The 18192-nt window shown below is 41.5% G+C and overlaps 1 protein-coding gene across 2 annotated transcripts; it reads right to left on the bottom strand.

The window, feature by feature from the left end:
- Positions 1–1531: 1531 nt before the first annotated feature.
- LOC308410912 (apoptosis regulator BAX-like) lies at positions 1532–17449 on the bottom strand. Of its 2 annotated transcripts, XM_080904591.1 has the most exons (6): positions 16837–17448; positions 16697–16727; positions 10089–10253; positions 9663–9801; positions 5663–5767; positions 1532–3209 (listed from the first exon to the last, which is right to left on the bottom strand). In XM_080904591.1, the coding sequence occupies exons 1-6, from the start codon at positions 16862–16864 to the stop codon at positions 3066–3068; spliced, it is 612 nt and encodes a 203-aa protein (XP_080760717.1). In that variant the 5' UTR covers positions 16865–17448; the 3' UTR covers positions 1532–3065. The 2 variants fall into 2 exon arrangements, with proteins under 2 accessions (XP_080760717.1, XP_080760716.1); XM_080904590.1 differs by lacking the exons at positions 1532–3209; positions 5663–5767 and adding an exon at positions 8215–9311 and having other exon boundaries at positions 16837–17449.
- Positions 17450–18192: the final 743 nt, after the last annotated feature.

The following is an 18192-nucleotide window of genomic DNA, read 5'->3' as shown; positions in this document are numbered from 1 at the left end:
CCTGTCCGTTTACGCGAGCCACCCATTGCGGAAGGTGCAAGATTGATAAGGAGAGTCCTCAGAATTCAGCGTATATTGCGGGATAGACAGGATCCTTTAGCTCAGCGCGACAGTGTGCTCATTGAGAGATATCGATTTTCCCGTGAGGGTATTATTTACGTAACCAACTTGTTGACGAGGGGGTGCAGGACCACCACCTGTCTTTTTTTCCTCTGCCCTTTTCTTGGTTGCTGTTATGAACAAACTAACAGAGTATTACAGGCCAGTATTACCTTGCCAAGAGACGCAAAGCAATCTAAGAGATAAATATTACCATTCTGTAGAATACTCCTGTATTCCACTTTTACTTGTTCCCATGTTCTAGTGGGTCCTGTTGTGGCTCTAATGTGAAAGGGGATATAATATAACATATTATAATATAATATAATGCCATATGATATTGGACAATATAGTGTCATATGATAGATCTACCCTACCGCCTACTGGTGTTGGCCAGAGGGGCCGATGGCGCGATATGGCAGCCTGGCTACAACCGTAGCTGCCTCCACCAGTGTGTGAATGTGGGAGTGAATGAATAGTGGTATCGTAAAGCGCTTTGGGTGCCTTGGAAAGCGCTATATGAACCCAATCCATTATTATTATTATTATTAAATTACCTACGAGTTTGATTTGTCAGCAACTTTCTGCCAGCCCTCTCTCCTTGCTTTTGCAGCCTTTGCAGTGTTCTCTTGCGTTTTAATTAAACTCTGAAACTCCTGAAATTCCTCACTCATGAGTTCTTGCTCTGCTGCCGGAAAATACCGAGCACGCCCCTTCGACATTTTCGCCGACCAATCAGCGGGTTGCCGATCAATGTTTCTACTATCGATGCGTAGCCCCTTTTACGACACCCAGTGATGTCACATTCCTGCGTCCAGCTGTACTAATCGTCAACAGCAGGTGTGTTCGGGGAACCGGATTAGCGAGCTCACGGTTAGCGCGATGGTTTGGTCTTGGATGTGTCATTTGATCTTGGATGTAGTAAGCGACGTACGAAGAACAGGCCCCTGACCTCTGTATGATCTCTTATGCACCCCATACATATTCCTGCTTATGCTGCTTTAGTATTATAATCTTTGAAGATTCCCCACGATCCTTTAAAGACCAGCTGGTTCCCATCTCTCTGGGAAGCTGGGCAAATTTGGAGTGAGAAACATCATTTCACAGTTTTAAGATTTCTTAAAATCACCATTTTCCTTGATCTGACCTACACTGGGGTCAGTTCAAGGAAGATATGGGTAAAATTTGACATGGAAGAAGTTCAATGTACAAAAAAATTCTAGCAATTGTAAAACGTTATACTGTTGTAAAACAGTTTTTGGGTCCACATTCAGAACTAGATTTCTCTGAAAAGATTTGGACCTTCACAATCCTTAGGGAAACAGGAGAATTGGAGTTCGGCTCAGTTTGGGGCAGACATCACAAACAAGGATCAACTCTGTCATTTATCGTTATACTCAGACTTGAAGAGATAGATACACAGCGGTGTCCTTTATCAAGGCTTTATTTATGTTTTTTTCTCATTAAAAGCAGTACAGAAAAAGAAAAACGCTGGCTTTTTGTCTGTGACATACAAAATATGTACAAACAGTAATAAAAAGGAAGGACATGGAACTAATGACAGAATAAAGCAGCACATTGAACAGTATGACTCCACTCTGTCTGATACTGACAGTGCAGAAAAACAGAACATAACACCGGGGCTGTAAGAGACAGAACAGGTCAACTACTAACTGGAAGTTTGATGGTTCAACATATATGCATATCCTTGTGCAAGATACGAACGCCTAGTGCATTCATCTGAGTATAAATGTGTATGAGTGTTGGATAGAAAGCCCTTCATGATTGTATGAATGAATGTGAATGGGTGAATATGTCAAGTAAGAAGTGCTTTGACTGCTCAAGAAGAGTAAAAAAAAGCAGTATATAAGAAGTGTATATGAGTGATTCACTGATCCATGTCACTAGGATTTACAGTAATGACATCAGAATGTCACTCGGACTGGAGAAACGAACAAATCGAACTACCAGAAGGCAACATTGCAGACAATGAGAACAGTACCTGGGAATCCCACACAAATGGGAATCATGAAGAGGCCGGTAGGAATGCTGCAACTACCAAATACCTGCAGAGTAAGGCACGTCCTGAGGAGTTAGCTGAATGGGAAGACCAAGATCAACATCTACACCCTGCCGATTGTCAGGTACACTGCTGGGATAATAAGCAGGCTAAAGGAGGTGATGCCTCTGACATCAAGGCAAGGAGGTTCCTACCATGCATGGAGAGTTTCACCCCAAGTCTGCACCCTGAAACTGTACGGTAAGTGGAAGGAGGCCAAGGACTAGTGAGTGCCAGAACCACTATCCACGATGAGACAGCAAAGATTCATGAGTACTACAACTGATGTATGAAACCTGAGAAAGGGATAGGCCCTGCATGGCAGGGGAAGAAGTGGCTGATATCAAGAAATCCTACCAGTGGCTGGACCAAGCTGGACTGAAGGACAGCACAGAGGCACTAATCATGGCTTTAAGCACATGGTCTTTAAAGGCTGCATCTACAATACCAGGCAAGACCCCAGATGGAGGCGGTGCAACACTTTCTCTCTGTCGCCATCTCTCACATATAAATGGTCTGACTGTCATGTAGCGCTTTTCTACTCTCCCAGCACACTCAAAGTGCTTTAAATACCATCATCATTTCTCACGTACACTATATTGCCAAAAGTCAAATTCAACAGGCAGCAGCTGTAACCTGAAAATGCTTAAAAAGGTTTTCACTTTTTTTCTCCTCTGACTAGAAACAGGATGTCTGACCAGGTCCTTTGGTTCAGAAGACCCTGCATCGTTACACAATAAACACTTTCCCCCACAACACTGCTGTTTTTGGATTTTCAGTTTTATTTGCATAGATAAGAGAAGATTGAAAAGAAGAGCTGAGTGGTTTAGAGACATTATACCATTGTGTTCAAAAACAGACTAGAGACTCCGGTCCCGGATATGAATGTTTTTTGTGTGTGTCAGACTCAGGACTGTCTGGTCAGCCTCCAGGTGATGAAGCTTCCTATAGACATGCCAGCGAGGAAGATTATGATAAGGCCGTAGCTGTGAGAGCTCATTGACGACACCCTCTGGATGGATGCAGCTGCTAACTCTGAGAAGCTGTTGATCTGTGGACATACACATACATAGTCACTGCTTCCATTTGTGCAACATCAGTCACTAACGGTTTACTGTTCAAGATCTATGTGTAACTTATAAACATACAAAAGTAAAATGCATAAATACAACTCCTCAAAATAAAATACTGTATATATGACCACAAAAAATGAGACTGAAAAATTTCCTTTAGATCAGACATGTCAAGGTGCCCAGGCCGAATATATCTGTATCCAACCTTTGACTGAAATTCATATGTGAATTATTAATGTATGAACTATACAGAGAGAGCATGCCACAGCCACACCACTCATACAAGTCCCAGAATGCAGTGCAGCAGCCGCTATGCAGATGGGGATTGTGACATCATCAATGCTATGCATTATGGGAATGTTTTTTGTCCAACTTAATAATGGAATACAGGAAGAGGCTGCGTTTGGGCTTTAAACTGTGAACATTAGTAACTGATAACAATGGTGACATAACCATACTTATGGCTGAGTATAACTGGTTTTATGGACCTGACTCAGACTTGTGTTTTTCAGTTTGGAAGCAGCAACAAGGAGCTGGTGAAGCAGCTGGAAAAGGGAAAAACAACATGTCAGACAAGATCTTTGTGATCTTTGATCTTTTTCTGAAATATTATTTATCAGTTCTCAGTGTCATACAAAACACTCAATTACTTTGTGTCTCAGTGTGACCGATATGTCCACAAAGTTTTCAAGGTGCCATTGAGAGTCTTTAAAGGTACCTATTAATAAATAAATGTAAATAATTTACACAATCTGTAATGCGACTATCACTGAAACCAACCAGCTGATCTTCACCACAGCAGTTGTGATTACTGAAGCGTCCGATGTGTGCTCTCATTGGCTAGGGAACAATACGAGAACAGCAGCCCCACCCAGGCTGGAGATCAGTAGAGAGAGCAATACTGGAGGAGCATAGGGGAGAAGGATGCAACCCATAACTCCAGGATCCAGTACCCAACAGACTGAAATCTTTGCCCATTATTCTTTGCAGAACAGCTCCAGCTCAGTCAGATTAGATGGACAGCGTTTGTGAACAGCAGTTTTCAGATCTTGCCACAGAGTCTTGATTGGATTTAGATCTGGACTTTGACTGGGCCGTTCTAACACATGGATATGTTTTGTTTTAAACCACTCCATTGTTGCCCTGGCTTTATGTTTAGGGTCGTTGTCCTGCTGGAAGGTGAACCTCCGCCCCAGTCTCAAGTCTTTTGCAGACTCCAAGAGGTTTTCTTCCAAGCTTGCCCTGTATTTGGCTCCATCCATCTTCCCATCAACTCTGACCAGCTTCCCTGTCCCTGCTGAAGAGAAGCCCCCCCAGATGATGCTGCCACCACCATATCTGACAGTGGGGATGGTTCAGAGTGATGTGCAGCGTTTTGCATTTTGGCCAAAAAGTTCCATTTTGGTCTCATCTGACCAGAGCAGCTTCTTCCACATGTTTGCTGTGTCCCCCACATGGCTTGTGGCAAACTGCAAACGGGACTTCTTATGGTTTTCTGTTAACAATGGCTTTCTTCTTGCCACTCTTCCATAAAGGCCAACTTTGTGCAGTGCACGACTAATAGTTGTCCTGTGGACAGATTCCCCCACCTGAGCTGTAGATCTCTGCAGCTCGTCCAGAGTCACCATGGGCCTCTTGGCTGCATTTCTGATCAGCGCTCTCCTTGTTCGGCCTGTGAGTTTAGGTGGACGGCCTTGTCTTGGTAGGTTTACAGTTGTGCCATACTCCTTCCATTTCTGGATGATGGCTTGAACAGTGCTCCGTGGATGTTCAAGGTTTGGGAAATCTTTGTGTAGCCTAAGCCTGCTTTAAATTTCTCAATAACTTTATCCCTGACCTGTCTGGTGTGGTCTTTGGACTTCATGGTGTTGTTGCTCCCAATATTCTCTTAGACAACCTCTGAGGCCGTCACAGAGCAGCTGTATTTGTACTGACATTAGATTACACACAGGTGCACTCTGTTTAGTCATTAGCACTCATCAGGCAACGTCTATGTGCAACTGACTGCACTCAGACCAAAGGGGGCTGAATAATTACACACATCCCACTTTGCAGTTATTTATTTGTAAAAAATGTTTGGAGTCATGTCTGATTTTCGTTCCACTTCTCACGTGTGCACCACTTTGTGTTGGTCTTTCATGTGGAATTCCAATAAAAGTGATTCATGTTTGTGGCTGTAATGTGACAAAATGTGGGAAAGTTCAAGGGGGCCGAATACTTTTGCAAGCCACTGTAAATACACACAAACATAAGCTGGCAACTCCAAATTTTCATGCTGGCATCAACGGGGTCTCTCAATGCAACAACCCACTGTATAGAAACAAATAAGAAACAAAAACGAATATGCAGTACTTTATCTACACCTGTGTATAATCTCAAACATGGGGTCTCAGGGAAAAAGACAGTGAAGATCTATTGGTGTATAACGTACCCAACCTCCGTGTTCCTGAATCCAGCCCAGCAGATTGTTTTTGAAAAAGTTCACTGCCCAGGTAAGGACCTCTCTGACCGACTGAGGGAGGTGAGCCTCGACCATCTGATGGATGAACACACAGGTGAAGTTATGGTACTGCAGCCGTCTCCCAAAAGAAGGTAAGAAACATGGGTGAGAGTGGTGTGTCACACTGGATACGTGGGACTATAGACACACTGTTCATTTGGAACATTTTATAGCTCTTTTTCTGAAATTATCAGTATCATACAACACACTCTTTCACTGATTTTGTGTCTCACTGAGACCTATATCTCCACAAATTTGGGATATTTTGCAGGCAATAGTTATGGTACTTATGTCCACTAAGCAATTTAAGCTAAATCATTCACAGGTGCATGAGGTCAACTTTAATTCTGAGAAATTCACGTCGGCAGTAATGACACCCGGTTACGCCAATCGGAGGTCACTAAAATCAATATTGAATCGATGTGCAACTTTGCCAAAACAATGTGGGACTCTGTAGTTTTCTCTGGTCCCCTCCCCAATCAGACCAGGAGTGACATGTTTAGCCGCATGTTCTCCTTAAATTGCTGGCTGTCTGAGTGGTGTCCCAGAAACGATGTGTTCTTCATAGATAATTGGCAAACCTTCTGGAGGAAACCTGGTCTTGTTAGGAGAGACGGCATCCATCCCACTTTGGATGGAGCAGCTCTCATTTCTAGAAATATGGACAAATTTATTAAACCCCCCAAAATATGACTATCCAGAGTTGGGACCAGGAAGCAGAGTTGCAGTCTTACACGCCTCTCTGCAGCTTCTCTCCTCCTGCTACCGCCCCCCAAAAACCCATCTCCATAGAGACTGTGTCAGCTCCCAAACAGACAAAAAACACAAGAAGTTTAAATATTTATTGACTATTTATTGGGAATTTTAAAATCAGTTGGTAGCCTTATTTCAGATCCTGCACAGCTGCTCCTCGTCAAGGAATGTGGTGGTTGTCTGTCAGGAGAGAAGAATGGTGATTGAGATTGTGATTAAGGTTTACCAATAAGGAAAACTAATGCAAGTGTGTGTGAAATCTAGGAATAAAAGTGGTGCAAATAAGTGTAAGATAATGATTACTCACCTTTCTTGCCTGTGTCCTCTTCAAGGTGTTTGGGCAAATGTTTCCCCGGGGGTCCAGACACCATTTAAAGGTTCCGGGAGAGACCATTGGTAAAGAGAGTGTGGTGAATCTTGTTGTGCTTGGGTTTCTGGGTTTTTATAATATTGGGTTTGGTGTAACATTAAAGTGTGAAATATTTATTAACTCATTCACTGCCAGCCATTTTCAAATCAGGTAACTCCCCACTGCCAGGGTTTTTGAGCATTTTTACTCATTTTTGAAGAGCCACAGAAAACTGTGTGTTATGATCATATAAACGCTGAACCTACCAAAATGAAGAACAGACTCTCTTCTGTCATCCAAAAAAAAAAAGCTTGTTTCTACCATTTTCCATTCTTTAGTAATCAGCTGTAGAAGAGAGGTGGGTTCCACCAAAAATGCCTGTTTTGACCAAAAAAAGGGAGAAAACGAGCTTTTTGTGAAAAATACATTTCAAGCAGAAAAGTGCCTTTGACACTAATATTTCTTGCTTTGTGACGAGGTTGTATTCTAGCCCCTCCCATTGAAAAACGTAATTGACGTCTATAGACGTCAATGGCAGTGAATGAGTTAATATGTAAATGTGAAAATGTATTTATGTATTTATTTATTCTAATTAATATATTGTATACTGTGGTGGAAGGTTGGGATTTAAGAATTTACCTGAGAGTGGAATAATGGTTAAGTCTGTGACAGCTGAACATATGTAAGGCTGCCAGTTGTCATTAGAGGATGGATTTTTGTGCTGTGAAGAAGCTCGACAAATTAATTGTTGTAAGGAGAGCTGTATAGGAAATAAATGCTTTTTTTGTTCCACTACGCTTGCCTTGGTCCATCTCACTGTGTTTCCAGCCGCTAAGGGCCGCCCTGTTACAGTTAGAAATATCCTGTCTCAGAGTGACGCTGAAAAACTAGTTCATGCATTTATTACTTCCAGGCTGGACGACTGTAATTCATTATTATCAGGAAGTCCTAAAAACTCCCTGAAAAGCCTTCAGCTGATCCAAAATGCTGCAGCAAGAGTCCTGACAGGGACTAGAAAGAGAGAGCAGATTTCTCCTGTTTTGGCTTCCTGTTAAATCCAGGATTCAAAATCCTGCTCCTCACATACAAGGTCTTAAATAATCAGGCCCCATCTTATCTTAATGACCTTGTAGTACCATATCACCCTATTAGAGCACTTCGCTCTCGCTCTGCAGGCCTACTTGTTGTTCCTAGAGTATTTAAAAGTAGAATGGGAGGCAGAGCCTTCAGTTTTCAGGCCCCTCTTCTGTGGAACCAGCTTCCAGTTTGGATTCAGGAGACAGACACTATCTCTACTTTCAAGATCAGGCTTCAAACTTTCCTTTTTGCTAAAGCATATAGTTAGGGCTGGACCAGGTGACCCTGAATCCTCCCTTAGTTATGCTGCAATAGACGTAGGCTGCCGGGAGATTCCCATGATGCATTGAGTTTTTCCTTTCCAGTCACCTTTCTCACTCACTATGTATTAATAGACCTCTCTGCATTGAATCATATCTGTTATTAACCTCTGTCTCTCTTCCACAGCATGTCTTTATCCTGTCTTCCTTCTCTCACCCCAACCAATCACAGCAGATGGCCCCGCCCCTCCCTGAGCCTGGTTCTGTCGGAGGTTTCTTCCTGTTAAAAGGGAGTTTTTCCTTCCCACTGTTGCCAGAGTGCTGCTCATAGGGGGTCATATGATTGTTGGGTTTTTCTCTGTATCTATGAAGCGCCTTGAGGCAACTTTTGTTGTGATTTGGCGCTATATAAATAAAACTGAACTGAATAGAAATGAGTTTCTTGTCATGTTGGAAGTTTTAAATATCTCTCTGGGTTCTCTTTGCTTGCCCTCCTCTCTCCTCCTTTGTGACTATGCAATTTAATTATAGTTACCGCCAATTTAAGAGCAGGTACGCTAACATAAACATTACTATACAGATATTAACATAAACAAAGAATCAATGTGACGCACTAACTGTAAAGCTTACGTCTCACCTCCAGGGGGCAGTGCTTTGGATATTCTGCATTTAACTTTATTTTCTGCGAAATGCTTTCACATTTTTTTAAATCTCAGTTTCCATTTTCTTCTGTCCTCCTGTTTTGCTGTTCGTGATGAGGATCTGATGTCCTCGTGCTGGCGTTGTTCCCACATCATCATAATAAATGTTGTTCCAGGTTCAACATTGCAAGTGACCAGTCACATTGTTGTGACGTCATACTTCTGCAAGCCAAGCGATTCATTCATTTATGAAATTTGAATTTTGCCAGGACAACATGTATAATGCTTACCGTTTGTTTTTTAAGACTTTTTTTCCGAAGTCGCAAAAGTATGACGTCACAACAATGTGACTGGTCACTTGCAACGTTGAACCTGGAACAACATTTATTAAGATGATGTGGGAACAACACCAGCACGAGGACATCAGATCGTGCCTTCTTCTTGGTGCAGTCTTGGCAGACAATATAAGCGCTACTCCCCCAATAGCTTCCTGTAGTGTACTGCAGTTACAAAAATACATTTACGTGGTATTAGTCTAGTGTTGACAATAAAATTCACATTTTTGTAGTCGACATCATCGATTATGATCATTGCAGACCTACTGTAGACTACTATACTGTTTTGCTCCTCTGGCACACAAACTGAAATCAGCTGACTGTAGAACTCATAAGCAGAATTGATAGGCAAGCTGAATAACAACTCAAAGGACCTGAACTACCAGGAACTGCTTCTGTAGAAAACTGGTTCTCAGTTCCCATCCCTACTAATGATGCTAAAATAACAATGAAATCACTAAAACAATAACGACTGCTTTAGATTCTCAGACGTCCTGGAAACTGAAACCAACTCACCTTGACAGCAAGCCTGCCGGCTACATAGATGAGCACAGCGATTCTCTCCCAGGTGATGCCGTCCTCAAACACTTTGTCTGCCACTCGTCTGAAGTTCTCTGACTTGGAGCCAGAGCCAGAAGCCACACCATCTATCACACTGCAACAGAACAGCCACAATGTAAGCAACCTGTTTTTGAAAACACGTAGAGCCCTTAAAATTGCATTCTGACTGACAGACGTTTCTAGTTTATGACAGAGACATGAAACACTTGTCTGCACACCACAACTTCCATCAGCAGGGCGTCTACTTATCTCTACTTAATCAAACTGTACGCTGTAAATGCTTATTGAGCCAACATTAATCTGCTGCATTCATCCAATAATCTACAGTATTTTTGTACTAAAGCAGTCTCCTAACATGAGATCTGAGGATGAAAAGCTCACTCTTGAAACTCTTGGTCATGCTGCACTCTGTCACCGACGATACGTATCATTTTGCTCAGCTGCTTGACCAGCTTCTCCTCCTGCTCAGTCTTCCCCTCCACAGCCAGTGGAGTGAGAGGCGGGACATCCTCTGAGGGCACATCCTTCAGCTCTTCCTCTATGACTCTGTTAGAGAACACACAATTAGGTACCCGTGACCCTAACTCTGAGCTTAACATGGCTTCTTAGACTAATATTAGCTAAACAGTGTTCCCACTCAGAATCATTAAGGTTTTTGACACTTTATATTACACATTTACTGTGGAAAGAAACGGTTAAAGTGCATTTTGTAAGGACAACGCTGGCAAGCACAACAAAACAAAAACACATGACATCCCTTTCCTATTGGTGGAAAAATGTACCATGTTAACCAATAAAAAAATAATATGGCAACTTGTGACATTTGATTGTTTAGGAAGAGGAGAAAGTTTGTAAGTGATGGTGGCGAGGGAGAGTAAGCGAGCGATATCCATAGCAAGTTTTGAGACGAGAGAGATTTGTGGCGTTTAGTGTGTTTAGAGTGTAGTTAGTGGGTTGTGCTGTCTTGTGTAGTTAGTGTGTACTGTAGTTATTGTTTTGTGTGTCAAAACGATGAGGGCACTGCTGAATGTCACAGCTGCTGCCAAAAAGTCACCAAGGGCAGACGGTGATGTAAACGCTGTCTGCAGGTGGAACACAGGTTAGGGCTGCTCAATTAATCGAATTTGAATCACGATTACGATCTGGGCTTTCAACGATCATTAAAAATGACTGAGCCGATTATTAGCCCCTCCCTCGTGCTTTACTCTCGCGCTGCTCCGTGTGGCAAATCAAGCGCACCTCTCTGCATTTCGAACATGCATCACAACAATTAAGAGGACCCGAGGGAAGCTCGGAAAGCTAAGCAGAAGTTATTTGGAGAGGAGAGTGACTGCCGTTGGTTGAAAAGCAGTAAAAAAACTTCAGTGGTGTGGAAACATTATGGGTTCAGTCAGACGTGGATCAAGTAGACTGTGTGTAAACTTTGCTACGGTGTCGTAGCTGCACCACAGAGCAACACTGCAAAGTTCACTAAACACAGATGTTTACATTTTTCATTTATTTTTATATTGCAAACATTTGCACTGTTATCAGTATTTGCACACTATTTTATATTGTTTTTTGACAATCTTTAGAGTCATTATTCAATACATTGTTATTGTTAAATAAATATCGTCAAATAATCGAGATCTCAATGTCAGTGAAAATAATTGTGATCATCATTTTTGCCATAATCGAGCAGCCCTAACACAGGGGGAGTGTTTTTCAGGCCTGCTGGTTTTAGGCCTGTGATATGGAAACTAGGAACACTCCTCTGACCCATGCCTCCCCCAGTCCACTAAATATCAAATCCCCCCACCACGATGTCCATAATCTGCCTTACTAGAAATACTGAGATCAATTTCAGTAAAGGTTACATTTGTATCCTCTAAGCAGAATGCCAAAGACTGCGTGGTCAAATGTTTGTTCACGTCAGACGTATTTCCCCTCTTTGTTGTCTTCAGTGTTAGCGTCATTACTAAAAAAACATTATTACACATCTTACAGAGAACTTAATGAATGCAGTAAGTTACACCCATGAGAAAGAAATTCATTATACTACTTGTTACATTGTTTTCATGTTACTCTGAAGCACACCGTCTCATAATTAAAGATTAACAATATAAACGTGCAGGCCCGTAGGTTTATATCAGCAGCACAAATCACTCTCCTAATGAGGACACATGTGATCTTTCTCTTAGTATTTAGGTATGAACACAAAGCAACAACACAAATCAGCTGATGTGATTAGCTGTGGGATAATGGCATGTGGTAACCTGTGATGCTGTGAACTGTTTGGATGTACTTGGGAAAAGAGATTATTTTATTGGACAAAATACAGTGATTGCATCGCTAACTGCACAGCTACTGTACGGCATCTCATCTCCATCAGAAATGAGCGCTACCACCGTGTCATCAGCATATTTGACTTCGTATCAAGTACTTTTTTAGTACCTGGTTCCCGGGTGAGCAGGTACTAAAGTCATCAGTCAATGAGTCTCATTCACGAAAATCAAAACCGCCATTTTTGAAACCTGGAAACGAGAGAAACGGCTGAAAAACAACACCGTGATCCCCGAGTCTGATGAACGCCACAGACCAAGCAGCAGATATATTCTTGCCTTGAAATCCACCTTTGTTGTAGCGCCTGTGTCGCATCAGCCATAATGCTCGGGTCTTATTTTCTACAGTTGACAGGCTAACAAACCCTCCTGTGTCAGTGGCAGCTGAACTTCATTCGACCATGGCCTGCAATGACTTTGCCAAATTCTTCACTGAAAAAATCCAAAAAATTAGACAAGCAATTGGTACATCAACAGCAGATCCAGGATATGTACTGTGTCCACCAAAAAACTGTTTAAACACCATGAAACAGTTTCAACCTATTAACAGCAAAGACCTGGAAGACATCTTAGGTCAACTGAACTCCTCCTCCTGCTGTTTAGATGTCCTGCCAACAAGTTTTTTCAAAAAGGTCTCAAAGACTTTGGAGTCAGACCTGTTACAGATCGTCAACTTTTCTTTATTATCAGGTGTGTTTCCAGAATCACTAAAAACTGCTGTAATCAAACCTATACTGAAAAAGGACAATCTTGACAAGACACAAATGAACAACTACAGGCCGATCTCAAATCTCCCGTTTTTAAGTAAGATCATTGAAAAAGCAGTTTCTCAACAGCTCAGTTACTTCTTAAAACAGAATAATTGCTACGATGCCTTCCAGTCAGGTTTTAGACAGAACCACAGCACTGAAACCGCTCTGACCAAAGTGTTTAATGACATGTGTCTGAATACAGACAGTGGAAAAATGTCAGTCCTAGTTTTACTGGATCTCAGTGCAGCATTTGATACAGTTGACCACAACATATTACTCAAACGACTGGAGAACTGGACAGGTCTTTCAGGAACTGTACTAAACTGGTTCAAAACATACGTAGAAAACAGGAAATACTTTGTATCAATAGGTAACTTCACATCTGAGCAGACAAGTATCACATGTGGAGTTCCCCAAGGTTCCATCTTGGGACCCCTTCTGTTTAACATCTACATGCTCCCACTGGCACAGATTAGAAAGAACAACAAAATAAACTATCATAGCTATGCAGATGACACACAAATATATATCACAATGTCACCAGGAGACCGAGGCCCTGTACAGGCTCTTGGTAAATGCATTGAGGAAATCAATGACTGGTTGTGCCACAATTTTCTCCAGCTAAACAAAAACAAAACTGAGGTAATAGTCTTTGGCGCCAAAGAAAAACGATTACAGGTCACCAGAGAACTTCAATCTATACATCTAAAAACCACAAACCAGGCGAGAAATTTGGGTGTAGTGATGGATGCAGACCTAAACTTAGAAAAACACATTAAGACAATAACAAAGTCAGCTTACTATCACCTCAAGAATATTTCAAGGATAAAAGATCTGATGTCTCAACAGGACCTGGAAAAACTAGTCCATGCATTCATCTTTAGTAGGCTTGATTACTGTAACAGCATCTTTACAGGTCTACCTAAAAAATCAGTCAGACAACTACAGCTCATTCAGAACTCTGCTGCTCGAGTCCTCACTAAGACCAAAAAAGTGGACCACATCAGTCCAGCTCTGAGGTCCTTACACTGGCTGCCTGTCCGTCAGAGGATAGACTTTAAAGTTCTGATGCTGGCCTATAAAGCTCTGAATGGTTTAGGACCAAAATACATCAGTGACCTCCTGACCCAGTATGAACCATCCAGATCCCTCAGGTCATCTGGATCCAGTCTTTTATCAGTTCCCAGAGTCAGAACCAGACACGGAGAAGCTGCATTCAGCTTTTATGCTCCTTATATCTGGAACAAACTCCCAGAAAGCCTCAGATCAGCTGAAACACTCAGTTTATTTAAATCCAGGTTGAAGACTCACCTGTTCTCAGCTGCATTTGAATAAAGCACCAAATCCACACTTTAAGCTTAAATTTCAAAACTTACATTTAACTACTGATTTTATCTACTGTTCTGATTTTATCTGTTTTGATTTTATATACTGTTTTGTTTGTTTGTTTGTTTGTTAGTTTGTTAGTTAGTTTATTTGCTTGTTTTAATCAATTTTAAATCATGCTTTTTATTTGTTCTTGTTTCTAATGTCTCTGTAAAGCACTTTGAATCACCTTGTTGTTGAATTGTGCTGTACAAATAAACTTGCCTTGCCTTGCCTTGCATGTTATTTACGTATTGCTATGACGACAGCCACGCACATTACAGTGCTCTTCTGTAATGGAAAACCAGTTGATGTGAGTAGATCAGCGGGCCCCAACATTTTTTGCTCCACAGACGGTTTAATGTCAGACAATATTTTCACGGACCGGCCCTTAAGGCGTGGCAGATGAATACAACAAAATAAAATGATCCGAGACAAAAACTGTGGTACTTTGTAAATATAATAATAAACTAATTCACTGTGTAATTGTGTACATTTTTTAGCAGCTTCCTCCTGAAGTGCGCCAACAACACAGAGTAACGTCCTCCTCACTGCCCCTTAATGCTCTCTGGTCGCTATGGTAATGCGTACATATTTCTTTCAAAATAAGACACACAACTACAACACGGGAAAGACCCAGGGGAACCGAGTTAACGATAAAACCCCTGAAAACCATAAATTTCACACCCGAGCCTCAACTCTCGCGGCCCGGCACCAAACGACTCATGGAGTAGTACCGGTCCGTGCCCCGGGGGTTGGGGACCACTGGAGTAGCTACTAAAAGGGGATATTGATCGAGGAGCAGGTAGCAAGAGGAGTCTGAAGGCAGTTTGATGGTAAGGATGTCTGGGATTATGATGTTCAATGCTGAGCTGTAGTCCACAAAGAGCATCCTGACGTAGCTCTTCCTGTTCTGCAGATGGCTCAGTGCTCTGTGAAGGTTGCTAGTGATGGCATTCGCCGCGGATCTGTCCCACTAGTAGGACACATGTTGGTGAAATTTGAAGAGTACAGATTTCACACATGCCTTATTAAAGTCCCCAGCAGCAATATGGATGCCCTCACAAGGTAGCTAGAAAAGGGCCTACACTGAATGGACATGGGCTCTAAGTCTTGTGAGTAGTGACCTTTTATAATTGAAGGTTTACTTTAAGGTTTTGCATAATCAGTGTTCATTACTAATGCTGTACTGCCCTCTACAGGATTAACATCAATTAATTTTTACTTAAATATTCAGCTGGGATAAGTGATGGTGGAAAGAATGTTACTGTAGTTACAGGAACGACAAAGCAGGTAAATATTAGAAAATAACTTACTTAATTTTGTATATGCTATTAGACAGATTTACTAAGTGAGGAAAATTACTGTGAAGTCACAATCACGGGGTGATCTACTGACAGCGCGCTAATTTATATACAAAGATGCAGCCAGTTGTCAGTAAGAACCAACATTCTGAGAGCGCACCGATTATATATAAACCAATATAGGTGTGAAAGTGTTTCATGAAACAGCGAGGCAATTCAGATTAAAGCCAGGAGGATGAATGAAAATCATGCGTTTGATATAAGAAACAGCCCTGGAGCAAGGATTTTTAGGATTAGGACTCAGATGCAGGAAAACAGCATAGGATCAATGTTCCCAAATGTATCTAATGCAGGAAAATGTCCAAACACCGGGGAGGTTGCAGTTGGCATGTCAGCCTCATCAACATAAATTCGTTGTGTAGTCAAACCCTGGTGTTAGTTCACACAAAGAGTGTTTTTAAAGCTATTTCAAAGGATGTTCTAAACAATAAATAACTGATTCCAGGATAGTATCTATGTCAGGATCGAATATGAAGTGCTGCACAATTACTACAAATGATCCCAAAAGTTTGATTCTGTTCATCTGGACGTAGCGAATGAAGAATGGCCCGGGAAACCTGCAGACTGAAGAAGTCACCTGGATGAGCGACGAAACATTTGTCCCACTGAAAACGTCCAGATGAACAGAATCAACCTTTTGGGATTTACGTACCTGGATGATTGAGCGTGCATCAACACATACTAAAAATTAGATTACATATGTTAAGAGATTTGACATCTATACTTAGCCTGTAGAAAAAGGCCAATAATTCTATGACACAGTTCTTTTTATGACTGGTGCAGTTTACGCTGAAACGATAATTGCAGTTCCTGTAAGATGAAAATGAAACTTAATTCAGATAAGGACTTGAACAGGGTTGGGTTAAAACGTATTATTAAGTGTTATAATTAATACAATATCTTCACATGAGCTACCACAGGAATAAATATGTTTAAAAATGTCTAATGACTGAATAATTCTATCAAGAGTTTTAATGATGAAAGACATAATCTTACTGCTTTCCTTAGTTACTAAGAAAAGCAGTGTAACCCAAAAGTCGTAATCATTTTTTACTGTGCTCCAACAACTTAAGGAACCAAAAAACATAAACATTTATTGTAAAACATCACTGAGCACTTTGTGGCAGGTGGTTAAAGAGCAAAGCGACTGGGAAAGAGCAACGATGGAAGCATAGAACGGAACTCACTCTTTGATGAGGGCTTCCCCGATTCTCTCATCTGTGGAAGAGTAAAAACAGAACAGGTCCGTGTTCTCCGTAGTTACACTGCAGGCGCAGTAAAAAGCAACAATGACACAAGAAGTCATCTGCCGGTAAGGCGAGCTTACCTGACATGCCGTTCACCGCGCACGCCATGGTTTGAAGAGAAGTTTAATGAATGCGAAACTTCCTGAACAAACTCTGCCGCTTCTTCCTCTGAAGTTACATGAACCTTTGTCTGATTAATTAAACTAAGCAAAACACAACAACAACAAAAACACCTAAACAAAAACAATTTACCACCAGCACGCGTCAGCTGGAGTTTCGTCGAAGTTAGAAAAGCCGACAACTGTAACAAACCCACAGCCCAATCCCGATCAGTCAACGTCATCAGTCGCCGCCCGAGTACGCTCAGAATCCCCGGATGTGTCGTTATTTTTGTGCCACTATTCTGAGCGCACGTAAAAAAAAAGTTTGCAGGTGCAAGTGTTGCATTTTCAGGAGAAATTTATTTTGAGCGAAGAAAAGCTCAAAAGAAAAGCTCGAAAGAAAAGCTCGAAAGAAAAGCATTCCTGCGTGCAAAACTGTATTTCAGTGTTTGCTATTATCCACACGCACACAGCAGCCCCTCTCCTCAGTTTTTGCACTTGCGCTTCCTCGCGATGTGTCGCTCGCGCTCTCAACATTTCTGCCCGTGCGCGCTCAACTCTTTCTGTACACCGTTATATTTGTGCCACAAAACCAGCCAATCACAGACTTGGATGCAAAAATATCTGATTGGTTGTTTTGGTCTCCAATCAGCTCGAAATGACGAAAACAGGGACATAAATCTGGTGCTATAAAATGCACTCTAGCCCCTTTCTCTAACTCTTCAGGCTTGATCGGAGGCCAGTAGGTGGTTGCCATGGTAATGAGAGTGTTGCCTTCAAAAGTGTCATCTTTATACAAGGAGCTGTCTGTCTCTGGACATGTCCCTGAAAAGGATAAACAGAAAAGAATGGATGGATGGATTTATTATCCCTCTCAAATATGAATCAAACAAAAGGTGAGTAAGAATGATTATATATATGTTTTTCTTGTGGTGGTTACCTGTGCAGATGTATACCCAGGGTGAACTCAGGTCACCTCACACAATCCAACCTGAGGAAAAAAAAGTTCAATCAAAGATGAATTAATTAAATGTGAATTCAAAAAAGTGCCCCCCTGACAGCCAAACCCATCTGTTCTCTGATTGGATTGTTACATTTGTGATTGACATGACATTGACCAATCAGATGAAAGGAAGAAAAATAGGGTCAAAATTCGTACTTGTAACTTGCAGGGGTTTTTTTTTTTTGGCTAAGTCCACACACAAATCTTTTTTACGCACACAAATTCTTTTTGCACATACCAAACTGATTTACAAGTACAAAATATTTATGACCACATTTTGAGCCCATACTTTAGCCCACTTACAATGAAAACTTAAATAAATCTTGTTCTTG

This window comes from Rhamphochromis sp. 'chilingali' (assembly GCF_963969265.1).
Source record: "Rhamphochromis sp. 'chilingali' genome assembly, chromosome: 15".
NCBI lineage: Eukaryota > Metazoa > Chordata > Actinopteri > Cichliformes > Cichlidae > Rhamphochromis > Rhamphochromis sp. 'chilingali'.
This window is presented reverse-complemented; position numbering and strand designations above follow the sequence as displayed.